The sequence below is a fragment of the Leptonychotes weddellii genome, chromosome 16 (assembly GCF_054177405.1).
Source record: "Leptonychotes weddellii isolate Sample4059 chromosome 16, ASM5417740v2, whole genome shotgun sequence".
Taxonomy (NCBI): Eukaryota; Metazoa; Chordata; class Mammalia; order Carnivora; family Phocidae; genus Leptonychotes; species Leptonychotes weddellii.
In genome coordinates this window covers 32,410,570-32,425,196 of record NC_138384.1, presented here as the reverse complement: position 1 = coordinate 32,425,196, position 14,627 = coordinate 32,410,570, and the positions used below count along the sequence as shown (strand labels likewise).

Genomic DNA, 14,627 nt, shown 5'->3' with positions numbered 1-14,627 from the left:
ATCAGCAGCGATGCATAGCTCCCACATGGCGGCTGACAGGAGACACCAGAGCAGGTGCACAGGCTTGTTAATGTAGTGCTTACATGGCAATATTTGCCAAGCACCTGCTGAGTACTGGCTTTAAGGATAGCCGATGAGCCATACAGATCTTGTCCCTGCCTCACGGAGCTTGTGAGTGCCTCTCTGGGACATTGTGCGACCTCTCCATCAGACAGTGTGATTCTCTCCGTTGGCTGCTGTTGGTGTGTGGTAAGGGGTGGGGGACGCAGAGCTGATTGATTTAACCCCTTCAGTTTTATTTTCCTGCTCTTTAGGACACTGTCCTCTAGCCCAGACAAACCTATCCCTCTATACACACACACACACACACACAACACTCTCATAAGAGTAACAAGAAAGTTGAGTGTGAGACACTTCTCCCTCCATGTACGGGTGGCTTAAATGAGTCAGACAGATGGGGCCAACACTCGGGGGTCCCTAGAGGTTGACTACACCTTATCAGGTACAGCAACTAGGGAGGGTGATCCCTAAGGGTCGTGTGGGAACATAGAACACCTGAGTGATTCTGGGTGGGGTTCTTACTTAGGGACAATTTAAACAGCATTACAAGCTGCATTCTGGTTTTGTTGGGGATTTTTTTAGGTCAGGTACAAAGCAGAAAGTGCATAGAAGATGTGATTCACTTTGCCTGGGAAGAGAAGCTCTTTCTCCTGGCTGATGAGGTAAGAGTTGCTCAACTCTCTCCTCCGTGGGGAGTGAGGCTGAGCTTTCTCTTCTAGGGGGAGGGAGCCAGACTTGATTCTTCTGTAACCAGAGAGAACTTTCTAGGTGTTGGAGGAGTGATTCTAACCAAGGATGAGGATGTTACAACCTATGAAACTGTGACCTAAATCATCCCTATATTGGTTTGGATTCTTGGTTATAAATTTCAGGAAGTTAACCCAAACCACTTTAAACTTAAAAGAAAAATTAAAGGATGGTAGGGGTAACAGGTGTGGGGCTAAGTCCAGGGACCCCAGCCCTATCTCTCAGATTCTCTGTCCTTCCACGTTGGCCTCACACACAGCCCTGCTGTCTTCCCAGCCTAGAAAGACCATTTCTTCCTGGTGATTCCTGCAAAAGTCTCAGCATCGAGCCTCATTGGTGCAGCTTGGGTCACACGCCCATTGCTGAACCAATCACTGTGGCCAGTGGTTGCAGTATGCAAATTGACCAGGCCCCAGGCAAGGGGTGAGCTCTCTCCCCTGAGAGGGGGGGGGGGAGCAGTGTTCCTTGAGGGCACGTTGAGGGACTCATTCTCGGGAAGGGAGAGTGGGCTCTGGGTGGGCATAATGCTGCGTTCCTGTGCCTTTGTGCTTCTGTGTCTACCAGCCTGTGTGTGTGGGGGGGCGGGGAGGGGAGGGAAATCTTAATTTCATGATTGCCGCTCCTTAAAACCCCAGTTCTGGAGCCAAGGCTGCTTGTTCTTTTCCTGCTTTGTAAGGAAGAAACTCAAGGCCTGTCAAACTCTCTTTCCACTTCTTCATTTCTTCCTGATTCCTGGTCAGTGGTAGCTTCTAGCACATTGGTTTCATTTCTTTGCTCACTAGCACCCCCCACACCGCCTGACCCCTGCACACACACGCACACACACACACACACACACACGGCTTACCCATCACATTGTTGCCACGATTAGCAGATGGGTCTAAAAATACATACTGTTTTAATTCCAATATAGTTAACATACAGGGTTATATTAGTATCAGGTGTTAACAGTCTTCATTTTGGAAGGAGAGATGGGGCAGCAGAGTGACCTGGTGTGCAGACCTCCCCTTCAGGTCTGGGAAGAGGAGAGGGTGGGGGGGGAAGAGGAGAGGGTGGTGGAGGAAGAGGAGGGCTGTGCATAGCTTGTTGAAGGTGGAGCTGGGCTGACCCTCCCGTGGCCCCACGGTGTCCCCGAGAGCCTCCATTTCCCTGATCCCCAACATGAGTGTGGGAAGTTCATCCCCAAGGGCGGAGTGGGGTGCTTGTCTGCTGAGTGTAGACTGTGTGCACAGGAAAGAACAGGGCATGTGTGGGCGCCGCTCATGGGTGCAGTCTGTGGAAGGCTGGCAGTGAGATGAACAGAGAAACAGAATGGTTCCGAATGGGGTAGGTGACGTAAAGGGCCAAGAGAGCAACATATTTAGCGCTTCAAGTAGGGGGGTCAGAGGACAGCTACATGGACTGCTTTCATTATTAGTCTTATGGAAGGAAGTAAACATTCAGGGAGAAAACTTGCCTGGGCAGGTAGGAGTCCTTGACGTCCTCACTGGTCAGATGAAGTAGAAAGGTCTGGAGATTGGGTGGAGGTGAGTGTGGGTGAATGGGAGAAATCAAGTGGGCATCTAGCCCAAAGCCTTTACTCCTTACTTGTTCTGGAAGGTTCCTTTGGCCTGGCTCATTCCTGGAAGTAGCATCAGAGGTTGGGCTTCACAGCACACAGCCTGACTGCAGGCTGAGCCTGAGCACCCATGCCCACCCTCGGCAGCAGCCTGCATGAGCTCAGGCCTCTTGGGGAATTTGGGTGACTGTGCTTGTCCTGTCCTCTCCCCCAGGTGTACCAGGACAACGTGTACTCTCCAGACTGCAAATTCCACTCCTTTAAGAAGGTGCTTTACGAGATGGGGCCCGAGTACTCCAGCAACGTGGAGCTTGCATCCTTCCACTCTACCTCCAAGGGCTACATGGGCGAGTATGTTGGCGTCCACCTCCCTCCCACTGCCTCCAGTCACCCTGCTGGACGGAGAAGGCTGCCCCTACCTACTGCCTCTGCTGATCCAAGAAACAGGAGACAGGCCATATCCCCCGCCCGGGAGCCCTGCGGTGTGAGGACAGCCCTCGTGCAGAGGCTCATGTAAAATAAGGTCCTGCTTGAAAGAAACCTGACCACGGTAAACGATGCAAATGAAAGCAGGACCTACAACAGCTTCCAACACTAGTGTTTTCTGCCCGCTTTATCACTGTGGCTCCAACACTGAAATCGGAGGGGCCAGGGAAGGCAGGTTGAGTGGACAGATGCCGTCAGGCCAGGGGACCAAGCTGTATGTGCATCTCCCCCTAGTACTGGGGCCAGGGAGTCTGCTCCAATCCTGTACTTGTTCACTCAGCTAATACTTACGGATGACCTGCTGTGAGTCCTGTACTGACCTCTGCACTGAGGGTATAGCAGGGAGCAAACCACAGCCATTCTTGCCCTAACAGCTAGCTTCTGGTGAAGAGAGAGGGGCAGTAGACAAATGAATAAAATCATGTGTCCGGTGGACAAAAATAGAGAAGTGGGAATACCAGGTGGTGGGGGCAGGGTCACCGAGGAGGACAGAGGGAGCTAGGCAGGTATCTGAGGGAGAAGCATTCTAAGAGCGGGAATAGCATGTGCAAAAGCCCTGAGGCATGCCTGGAATGTTCAGGGAAACGGGGCTGGAAATGAGTGCGTGAGGGGGAACGTGGCAGATATTGAGACCAAAGAAGTCAGAGGCGGCCAGATCACCTGGGCTACTTAGGTTAGTTTTTACTTTTTTTTTTTTTTTTAAAGATTTTATGTACTTATTTGACAGAGACACAGCGAGAGAGGGATCACAAGCAGGGGGAGAGGGAGAGGGAGAAGCAAGCTTCCTGCCGAGCAGGGAGCCCGATGCGGGGCTCTATCCCAGGACCCTGGGACCATGACCTGAGCCGAAGGCAGATGCTTAACGACTGAGCCACCCAGGCGCCCCGGTTAGTTTCTACTTTTACTCAGAGCAGGATGGGAGCCATTGGAGGATTAGAGCAAACTCACCTGACTTAGGTTTTACTAACCACTGTCTGGTTACTATATGGTAGGGGCAGGAGCAGAGACTTAAGACAAGAGGCTGTTACAGCCAGGTGAGGTACTGTGGGCCAGGATAGAGATGCGGAGGAGACCCTGGATCCTGATATATTTGAAGGTGGAGTGGACAGGAATTGCTTGATGGAAAAGGTGATTGTGAGAGAGAGGAGTCAAGTTTCATTCGCAAGTTTTTTATTCAAACAACAGGAAGGATGGAGTTGCCATTAGTGGATGAGGAAGGCTGTGGGTGAAGCAGGTTTGGGGAAAAGATTGGGAATTGTTTTTTTGATGTGTTGAATTTGCAGATGCCCATTGGATGTCCAGATAGAGATGGTTGTGTGAGTCCCCACCCAGCTCAGGCCCGAGAGCCAGCTGATTGAAGTTTGGGAGATGCAGTGAATGAGTTGTTAGATCTCTGAGCCAGGACGTACTGCAGGGAGTGAGTGTAGGTAGACACGAGGTCTAAGGACTGGTCTAGGCCCTCACTGCTCAGAAGCTGTGGGAGAAGAGGGGGAAACTGCAAAAGAGGCTGAGAAGGAAAGACTAGGGCATTCATCCCCCCAACACTGGGTGGGGTCTTTCATGCACCAGGTGTTAGGATGGGGGAAGGGTCTCCCTTGTTGAGCTGGAGGCTGATGGAACTGTGAAGCTTGGAGAAATATTTTGGCCAGGTGGAGGGAGCTGTGCCTTTGGGATGACTGCCCAGCTGGCTTGATTTGATGTGGGCAGGGGTTAATTTATGCTGGGTCTTTCTGGTCTATGGTCCTAGCAGCGCTTTATCTTTGCTAGACTTATGTGCTATGTAGCTCTTTTCTTAAATAAGTCTGTTCTCTATTAACTCATTTTTCAAGCTCGTTTTTATCACATACCTAGCCATCTCTGCATTGTGTTCTTGATTATTCTTTTAATAGTCTCCTGGATGATGTTGGAATCCTGAGTTATGCCCCACAGTACTCAGATCCTGATTACCTGAGATCAGATTGCTCTCCTCAATTTGATTTTCTGCTCATCAGCCGAGGATTAAGCAGAAAGTTCTCCTTTCAGCCTCTGTTAGGGGAAATCCTTCTGAGATACCAGAATTTATCTTCTTGCCTTGGAAGATCCAGCTGAGAGATGAGATGTGGGAACTTGCCTTTGCTGGTCTGCAGGCTGATACCAGTGGCGTTTTACTGAGTGTCTCGTTGTGTCAGGTGCTCTGAGGTTGAGGGTGTGGGGTATACAGAGGAAGGTAAGACTAGATTCCTGCCTCAGGGAGTCTGCATTTCTGTAGTCATTAGTCCCAACGTTATCAGTCACAGCCCAGAGGAGGAGGCACAGCTCCAGAAAGTGTGACTGATGGAGCCGAGTCAGTTCTGGAAGGTTTTTTTTTTGTTGTTGTTGTTTTTAACTCATTGCATATCTCAGCTTACTTTCATGTGACTTGACTCTGTATCAGTCCAGGATCCTTGTGGTGATAACTAATGGAAACTCAAATTGAACCGACCTACACCGAAGAGGCTTTTTAAAAAAAATTAATATGGATGAAAAGTCTGGGAAGATGTCGATGCGACTTTTTTTTTTTAAAGATTTTATTTATTTATTTTACAGAGAGAGACACAGTGAGAGAGGGAACACAAGCAGGGGGAGTGGGAGAGGGAGAAGCAGGCTTCCCGCGGAGCAGGAAGCCCGATGCGGGGCTTGATCCCAGAACCCTGGGATCATGACCTGAGCTGAAGGCAGTCGCTTAACGACTGAGCCACCCAGGCGCCCCGCGACTCTGTCTTTGATTTCTTGCCTGGTCTCATTGTCTTGCTCAGCTCTGCTCTCCTTTGGGTTGACTTTGTTTTCAGGCAACAGGAGTTCTGGCAGAAGTCCTCCGGCTGTGCTCATGGCCCCAGGGAATCTGTACCCAGCCCTGGAGCCTTTGGAACAGGCGCCGGTGTATTAGCTAGGCCTCAGGCTAAGCTGCTTTAACAAAGAGGCCCCTAAATACAGTGGCTGAAACAAGGTGCCCGTGACATAACAGCCCAAAGGCGGGGGAGGTCGGGACAGGCTGACCTCGGGGTCACTCGCGGACTCGGGCTCTGCCTTGTCCACACGGGGCATCCATCTCCAGCACTGAGCCTGCTGCTCCGGTGTCTCCGTTTCTCAGGAAATGGGAAAAGAGAGAGGAGGAGAGAGCATGCTTTTTCCTTGTAAGGAAGTGATGTGGACTTCGCCCATGTCACTGTGTTCACGTCCCATTGGGAAGAACTCGGTCACACCTGGCCGCTCCGTGTTGGGCGTGGGGATGCTTACAGAACATTCTGGCTGACCTGACTGCATGTAGTTGAGGCTGCTCTGTGACCAGTGGGTCCTCCTCCCTTCAACCCTGCAGGTGTGGCTACAGAGGAGGCTACATGGAGGTGATCAACCTGCACCCCGAGATCAAAGGCCAGCTGGTGAAGCTGCTGTCCGTGCGACTGTGCCCACCAGTGTCCGGGCAGGCTGCCATGGACATTGTCGTGAACCCCCCAGTACCTGGAGAGGAATCCTTCGAGCAGTTCCGCAGGGTGAGTCGCTGTGTCCTGTGGCCCCTCGTGTCACTGCCGCCGCGGGGTCACGAGCATTCACGCTGGACTCGGGGTCACCGTGGCCGGCCTCCCTCCAGATGGCCTCCCGGGGGTGCTCACGGCTCCTCTTGGCCGGAACCACCCCACGAGGGTAGATGTGAAGATGTGGCTGGGCTGTGTTCTGAGGTGGAAGACGCCTCCCTCTTCCTCACCCGTGAGCCCCACGGGTGGGCGGGCACCCTGAGGGAAGGGCCTCGCGTCCTGAGAACACCTGGGGGGCTTCTGTTACTAAACCGAAAAGGAGGAAGGGATGGGCATGGTATTGACCGGCCATCCTTGTGGCTCGAAGTGATCGTCCCTTTCAACTGCAAGGGACAAAAACCCAATGTTAACCAGTTTAAACAAAAATGTATGGTCACATAACCAAAAAGTCAGGCCCCTGTTGTTCCAGGCTCACATTATTTTAAATTGTGGTAAAATACACAGGATGTAAAATTTACCATTTTAACCACTTTTAACTGAACGGTTTAGTGCATCAAATCCATTCACACTGCTGTGCAACCATCACCACCATCGATCTCCAGAACCTCTTCCTCATCCCAAACTGAAACTCCGTCCCCATTAAACACTAACTCCCTGTTTCCCTGTCCCCCAGCCCCTACTAACCTGTCTTCTACTTTCTGTCTCTATGAATAGGACTGTTCTAGGTACTTTATCTACGTGGAACCAGACAATATTTGTCTTTGTGTGACTGGTTTATGTCACTCAGCATAATGCCCCCAAGGTACACCTGAGTCCTAGCATGTGGTAGGATTTGCCTCCTTTTAAAGGCTGAATGATAGTTCCTTGGACGCGTGGACCACGTTTCATTCACCCTCAGGCCACAGCTTTCATCCCCGTTCCAGCAGAAGTCCTGGAAATGTTCACCTCTGAGCCAGTCACTGATTTGCTTTGCCTGGGTCACATGCCTTATGCACACCACACGGACTGAGAGTGGCCTCCCCCCAGATGAAGAGTTTGGGCCAGCTCCTAGATGCATGTTCTAGAGCATTCCAACCAGGGCCGGGTCCATTCAGACTTCTGGGCTGGGACGGGGTTTTCTTGTGTTCAGGAAGGACCTCCTGTACAAGAATAGAAGCCATGAGACAAGCTATGCAGGACCTACCTGTCGCCCAGAACTCCCTGTACTTGCGTGCCCCGGGGCCGTGGGCAGCCTTCTGGGCTGAGCACCCAGGGAAGAAGTTCCTGGAGAGGGATGTGTTTTGCCCACACCCCTGGTTTGCTGTGTTCATGCACACATGAGCTCACTTTTCACCAGGCTGCTCCGTTGCCCCCACATTGAAGGGACAGTTTCCAGTGGCTGGAGCCGTTCCATGATGCCCAGAGATACGCTGACTCCTGTGTTTTCTGTGTCTCCTCAGGAGAAAGAGTCTGTCCTGGGTAATCTGGCCAAAAAGGCTAAGCTGACAGAAGACCTGTTTAACCAAGTCCCCGGAATTCATTGCAACCCCTTGCAGGGCGCTATGTACGCCTTTCCTCAGATCTTCATCCCCAGAAAGGCCGTGGAAGCAGCTCAGGTCTGGGGTGCTGGGCGGGGGCGCACTGGGTTCGCTTGGAATTGCTGGGTTGGGGGCTGTTTCTTGCCTCGGGGAGCAAAAGTGCTGGCTCTGGGGGCTTGGAATTTCACGGACCCTTCGGCCAGATGGTGCTTACAGCAGAAAGACGGTGAGCTCTCGGAAGCCCAGCCCTGCAGCATGCTGTGGTGAAGGGGCAGAGGTGAGGCCAGCCCCGGGCGAGCAGTGCCGATCTTTGCTCTGAACGCCAGTGTTCAGAAGGCAGGTGCCCCATGCGTGACGTGATGCATTTAAAACCGAAGAGGCCAGGACAGCATCTGCTCTGCGCAGTGACTGTCCCAGAGCAGTGCTTGTCCCAGCTGGTGTGGACGCGAAATCACCCCGGGGTCTTGTTGAAATGCCGCTGCCGCCGCAGGAAGTCGCATCGGGCCCGGGATTCGTGTGTGCAACGTTTCCAGGCCGTGCCCCAGACCCTCCTTTGAGGATCAAGGGCCAGAGCAGTATTTCTGAAAGTGTTGTCCTCATGCCCCCCCAAACCTCCGTTAAACATTCAGAATCTGGGCCCTCCCCCACTCAGACCTGTTGAGGCCGAATCCCTGGTGCTGGAGGCCGGGCACCCATTCAGTGGGTGCCGCAGGTTGTACGAACTGAGGTGTGAGAAGCACTGTGAACAGAGCCCCTGAGAAGCTGTTCTCTGGAAGCCCGCCTGGCGCAGCCCTCAGGGCCTCGTTGTCAGAGGGTTATGCGCTTGGCATACGGGATGCCTGTGGTGCTGCTGCCTGGGGGTGAGTCACAAAGGACAGAGACCCCGGTCCTGGGCGAGGCCGAAGTACCGCAGCCCATGGCCATCCTGAAGTAGCCCTCAGCTTCCTTGCTCCCTGCACCCACTTCGGCCGCGTGCACTGTCCCGCCTCGGTCCTTGCAGGGAGGGAGGGGAGAAGGGCCCCGCCGTGGGAAAGAACCTGCTGCTCCAGTGGTTACTTGCCTTCGAGTTTTCGGTGGTGTGTTTGTACAAAGCCGTAAACGAAGCCTAAGTTCTGCTCTGCTCCCACAGGCCCATAAAATGGCCCCGGACATGTTCTACTGCATGAAGCTCCTCGAGGAGACCGGCATCTGCGTCGTACCGGGCAGTGGCTTTGGGCAGAGGGAAGGCACCTATCACTTCAGGTACCTCTGTCTGTCTGCAGCATGGGGCTGGTCCCAGCTTGGTCTTGGAAAACTTGGGGCTTCTTATCACAGAGCACGGGCTGGCTCCAGAGACTGAGATGTGTGCAGCCCCACCCCCCTGCCGCAGACCACCCCCCCGTCCTGCTGCAGAGCCGCGCTGAGACCCGGGTCCAGGGAGTCAGGAACACTCTGCGTGGGCCCCACGGTCATCTCCTTGACTGCTCTTGTCTCCCCCTCCACTGCCTCCATCTGTCACATACCATCTGAAATGTTCAGGTGGGGTTTTCTTTCTTTCTTTCTCTGTCCTTTTCCAATCCCATGCGGTAGCATACAGCGTCCAGGTGCTCAGGAGCTCATCCAGAAGTCTGCAGAGACGCTGCATCCGAAACAATGGAAGCAGTTTCACTTTCTGGGATGCACTGCACAGTGTGTGCCGACCCTGCCGGGATGGCAGCCCAGGTTGCTGAGCGAGCGGGAGCAGCTCAGCTGGGGTTTCCCCGCCGAGGCCGGTTCTGCTCAGAACAGCACCTTCTCCACGCACAGTGCTCTCAGATGTCTCCTGCAGCAGATGCTAAAAAAAGAAATGTCATGAGCTTAGTTAGCACCTGGAGCCAAGTCCTGACTCAGGTCGTGCCCCGGATGGACAATCGTGTGTGTGTGTGTGCTCGGCCTCTCCACCCTAGTTAGGTTCATCTTGGCAAGTCATGGCTCATTCAAGAAACGGTTACATCGAGAGGGCTGCCTTTCGGGTGGGGGAGCATACTGGCAGTATTAGAGGAAGGAGTTAGTTACCATGGCAACTGGGGAGCGCCTTTGGAGGGAGAGTTGTGACTGGAAGTTCTCACTCTAAGAGATTTTTTTTTTTTTTTTTTTAAAGATTTTATTTATTTATTTGACAGACCGGTCTGAATGTGGTGCAGGCCTTCTGCCGTAACAGGCGGACCTGTCAGTGAGCTTAATGCTGCCGCCAGCTTACTGCTTTTGGTCCCATGTGTTACTTGGGTAAAAAGTAAATGTATGAATTAGGGTGGGGGTGGTTCAGCGAGTTCCAGGTTCTGCCCCGGACCTGGTGCTTTCGCAGCCTCCCCCTCCCACTGCTTGCCCACGGCTCCTCATCTCCACAACACAGGTGAAGGAAAGAGCTCCTGCTTTCCTTCCTCTCTGCTTTTCCAGAGCGACTTGTGTCCAGGCTGACGCTGTCCTCTTTCCTGACAGAATGACCATCCTCCCTCCAGTGGAGAAGCTGAAGACGGTTCTACAGAAGGTGAAGGACTTTCACATAAAATTCCTGGAGAAGTACGCATGAGGACTGCTCAGACCCAAAGGAAGGCCTGACAAGCGGGTCTCCCTTCTGATGCCCACCCACGCCAGACTGAACTTGCCTTCCCCAGCGACTCTGCCTCAGGCCTCACAAAGGTCACTGGTCGCTTTCGTTGTCATTTTGCCCCAAGAGACTTCTTTCTTTGTGCCTTGATGTTGGGAGCACTTCTCTTCTGAGCAGTGTGATTGGGGATATCTCAGAAGTCCTGTTTTTTTGAAGCAACCAAAGTAGAGGGGACTTGCTCAGCACATGTGGCCGGCGTTCTCTGAATCCATTGTTGTTGCTTTTGGGAAAGGTCCTTTGGGGTTTAAAACAACCAGGGTATGTTGGGCGAGAGATGTTTCAGATCTGAAGAAGTAAGAAAGTGTTGGGAAATGTATGACAGTCGTGGCGAGGACTGGAAATCCTAAACTCACCACCATAATCTGTGAAATAAAACCCTTAGTGGTGTGAGAATCTAGTTCTTCAAACCGGAGAGCCTGAAAGTCCACTGGAGGCTCAGAAAGGGCCCACCATTCTGGCCTGCAGGCAGGTGGCCTGTCTCTCAGGCAAGAATGGTGCAGGCGGGGTGGGACTGGATGCCAGGCTAGGTTGTGACAGGTACTGGGGGCCACGGCCAAGGTCAGCGGGTCCTGCAGGGGAAGAGTGGGTGTGAACCAGGTCTCCACATGGGAGCACGCAGCAGGTGGAGAGGACTCTGCACATAGAGCAGTAGGTAGTGAGGGCTTCGGGGGTGAAGGGTTCTCTTAGGCGTGCTTAGGCTGGGACCCCCGTCTGAGAGGACTCCCTGGACTTCAGGGACGCAGGGTACAGCCCAGCAATAGCCCCATCATGTGGAGGGATTCTGCCTGCCGACATGTGAATCCATCCTGCTGTCAGCCAACAACCGGTCTCTACCAAGGGCTCCATTGAGCCTTTACACACTTCGCCCCCTGTTGGTGACAGCAGGGATAAGGAAACACTGAAGATGTCCAGATGAGGGAGGGGGCATCCTCAAAGACTTGACCACAGTCAAGCCCTCACCACCAGCCCCATCCTGTAGTGTCTTGTTGTTTCAAACTGAATTCAGCCCATTTCCTAGCTCATAATCGGTCAAAGTGCCTGGTAGCTTGGCTGCTGTGGACGAGTACATGTAATTGGATTCGAAGTTTATCCAAGTATCTTAATGCCAAGTGTTTCCCCTCCACGTTTGCTGCTGGCTTCCCTCCCAGACTCTGCAGACTGTCCTGGGATATCAGTCCTCTCTCCAGCCGGGGGAGTATCCTCCACCAAGCCTGCCACTTTCCTGGCATTAGCAAACCTGGGTGGGGGCCTGACCAACACTCCCAAAACGTGGGTGCTCTGGGAAGAGCAGGCTTCTCTGAGAGCCCCCTCCTACCAGTGGCCTTCCTCAGTAGGCAGTGGGGGAAGCCAAGGCCCGCTCAGGAGCCCGGGGACCCAGCGAGTCCCAGATTGGAATCGAAGGAGCTAGAGAGACAAATATGAAGAGGCGTGAGCTTTGAAGGCAGCCTCCTATGCTGTAATCTCTGTGTTGGGCCCATGTAGGGGAAGGCGATAGGAGACTACAGACTGTCCCTACTTCCTAGCATTACAGCCCCTGTGAAGAAAGTAGCTACAATCTCAAGTAACAAATGGAACGTTCGGGAACTTTTCCTTAAAAATTGAGAAAATTGCACTTGTGCTTGTTGGATGGTACATAAAACAGAATGTGTCCCGGAGTTGTGAGGTTTCTGGTGGAGAGGTTACATAGTAGAAGCTAGTCTATTTTTTATATTTTTGTAACAATTGCTTTTTTCATGGGGGGATAAGGGGGCTACTATTTGTAGTCTTAACAAGTCCAGTAGTTTTTTATGAATCTCTTCAGATTATAAATAACACCTAAAAACTTTGCAACGTTTACAAGACTTTTTAAAAAGACGCTGTATGCACTTGGTTTGCTTTTAAAGTAAATAAAAACATAAGGTCAGCTGACTTAGGAAGTTAACTTCATTCAGGGGAGGAACACTGATCATGATAGATTTGATTTTTTACAGACTCTGTTCTGGTGTCCTGGTGTCTTGTTTGGGTGCCTCCAAAGGAAGTCATTTTGGGTTGTGCTTTAAATCTACACCTGCAAAGTTTTTTGTTGTTCATCTAGATCCACACATGGGGGATGCTGGACTGTACCTTGGGTGGCCCATCACCCCGAACCCCGAGGCCCGGCTGGTTGTTGTCCCTGTGTTGTGTGGTTTTGCAGGAAGAGCTGACAGGCCTGCCTGTCCCTGTTTTCCAATTTAGATTCTCATAGGCAACTCCTGGTAAAGGTACTTAATGATAGCTCTGCTGGAAATTTCTATACAATAAAATACATGTTCAAAATGGTGACTGTGTTTAATTTTCCGTATAGTTTACATCTACTCAAGCAGGTATCAATCTAAACTCAAGCAGATGTCACTAATTGTACATCTTCATTCTTTGTTTTTTGTTGTTTTTTTTTTAGATTTTATTTATCAGAGAGAGAGAGAGACAGAGCAAGCACAAGCAGGGGGAGTGGCAGGCAGAGGGAGAAGCAGGCTCCCCACGGAGCAGGGAGCCCGATGTGGGGCTCGATCCCAGGACCCTGGGATCATGACCTGAGCTGAAGGCAGCCACTTAACCAACTGAGCCACCCAGGCGTCCCTACATCTTTATTGTTTGTAACTTATGTTCCTAGCACTAGAATAACATTTTCCCCCAATACTTACAGACTTCAGTCACAATTTCTCAGTCTCCATTTTCTTGTAGGTGTCAACCCCCCCCCGGTCCCTGAGTGGCTTTCTGTTGCGTGAGGTAGGAAAACATGGATTCTTTAAATGGGATGTTGTTAAAATGAATGCAGACCTTTGCTGTCTGGTGGAAGAAGAACGATGCGCCGCGAGGCCAGTGGGAAAAGCGGGAGTCATCGTTACGAGGGATTTCATTCCTTTTCCTCAGTCTCTCCCAGATCCGCATCACTTTTGATGTGTGGTTTTGAAATTCAAAACTTTTTCACCCTAAAATAAAATTCTTACATGTCTTTATTAAAGAAGAATTGGGAAATGGAGAAGAAAAAAAAAAAAAGTAGGATTCTTTCAGTTGGAAGAAATGGAAGGCTGAAGTAGGAAAGAGGAATTTACTGAAGTCCTGGAGGGAAGCTGGCTTAGGTTCTCCTGTTCACTCTGTTAAATGCAAAGCCTGTCTTGTCCAGCTCCACGCTGAAAAATTCTAAGGAAGGATCTTGGCTACCTTGGTCCATGTGCCCTTCCTTGAATCTGTCTCTCTGGCCCTGGGGGCTTCAGCTGGCCCTGTGCTTGCTGGAGGAGGTAGAAAAGAGGCTTAGAATCACCAGCCTCATCAGAGCCATTGGAAGAGAAGCTGCTCTGTAGGATAGGGGCACCTCATTTACTACAGGTAGCTCTTTAGAAAGGGACTGGGGGAGGGAATGGTGTGTTTAGGGTGGGCTGGTTAAAGGTCATTACCAGTTGATAACCAAGGGGACTAGAGGTGTTCTCTGCATCTTCCCTCATCATTCATACACATTGGGAATGTATATACATCTTGTCTGCAGACTAAACTTGGTGTAGGCTATTATACAGAGTTTGTTAAATAGATAGGGATTAGTACTCTATATTATTTTTGGTATTGATTTGCTGTAACACACCTAGAAAGCCTTCAGCAAATGTTTGATAAGTACCCATGAGCTACGGACTTCTAGGGAATGGGGAGTCAAAAGTTAGTAAGATGTGGTCACTGTCCTTAAAAAGCCATAGATAGAATGGCCACCAAACAGTTCAGTACTCAAATTCTATCCACCCAGTGTGCTGGGCTTAGAAGCATGTGGGTCAGGCACAGGAGAAGGGGATGATGCTGTTCTCTACCAATTTAAGGAACATGCATTTGCCCGCCTCTCCTCAATGCCTTCTGAGAAATGCCAGATATCTTTGGCCTTCATCCTGCCCCCAAGCCAGGAGACACCCCTCTCCCCAAGAAAAAAGAAGATGGAACTTACTGCCAGGTACCCACCCAGTCTTCCTTAAGAGGCACAGGTCAGCTGGAGTTTCCTACTGAGATTTCATTCTCTCGCGTAAAGAAAAAAATTTAAAAAAAAACAACAAAAAAGTACTGACATTTTTTGTCTCCTCCCCAATTTCATCTGCCTTTGCTTTGAATGCAAATACTGGGACCATCCCCTTGAAGTCTTTTTAAAG

General features: G+C 51.3%; 1 protein-coding gene across 1 annotated transcript in view; it reads left to right on the top strand.

The window, feature by feature from the left end:
- Positions 1-12,783, top strand: part of GPT2 (glutamic--pyruvic transaminase 2) — a 33,898-nt gene extending 21,115 nt beyond the window's left edge. The window contains exons 7-12 of the mRNA XM_031024140.2: positions 643-722; positions 2,580-2,716; positions 6,186-6,360; positions 7,782-7,937; positions 8,989-9,101; positions 10,317-12,783. Of these exons, the coding sequence (XP_030880000.1) occupies positions 643-722; positions 2,580-2,716; positions 6,186-6,360; positions 7,782-7,937; positions 8,989-9,101; positions 10,317-10,407 (752 nt within the window). The 3' untranslated portion in view covers positions 10,408-12,783. The remainder of the gene's footprint in view (positions 1-642; positions 723-2,579; positions 2,717-6,185; positions 6,361-7,781; positions 7,938-8,988; positions 9,102-10,316) is intronic.
- The last annotated feature ends 1,844 nt before the right edge of the window (positions 12,784-14,627 follow it).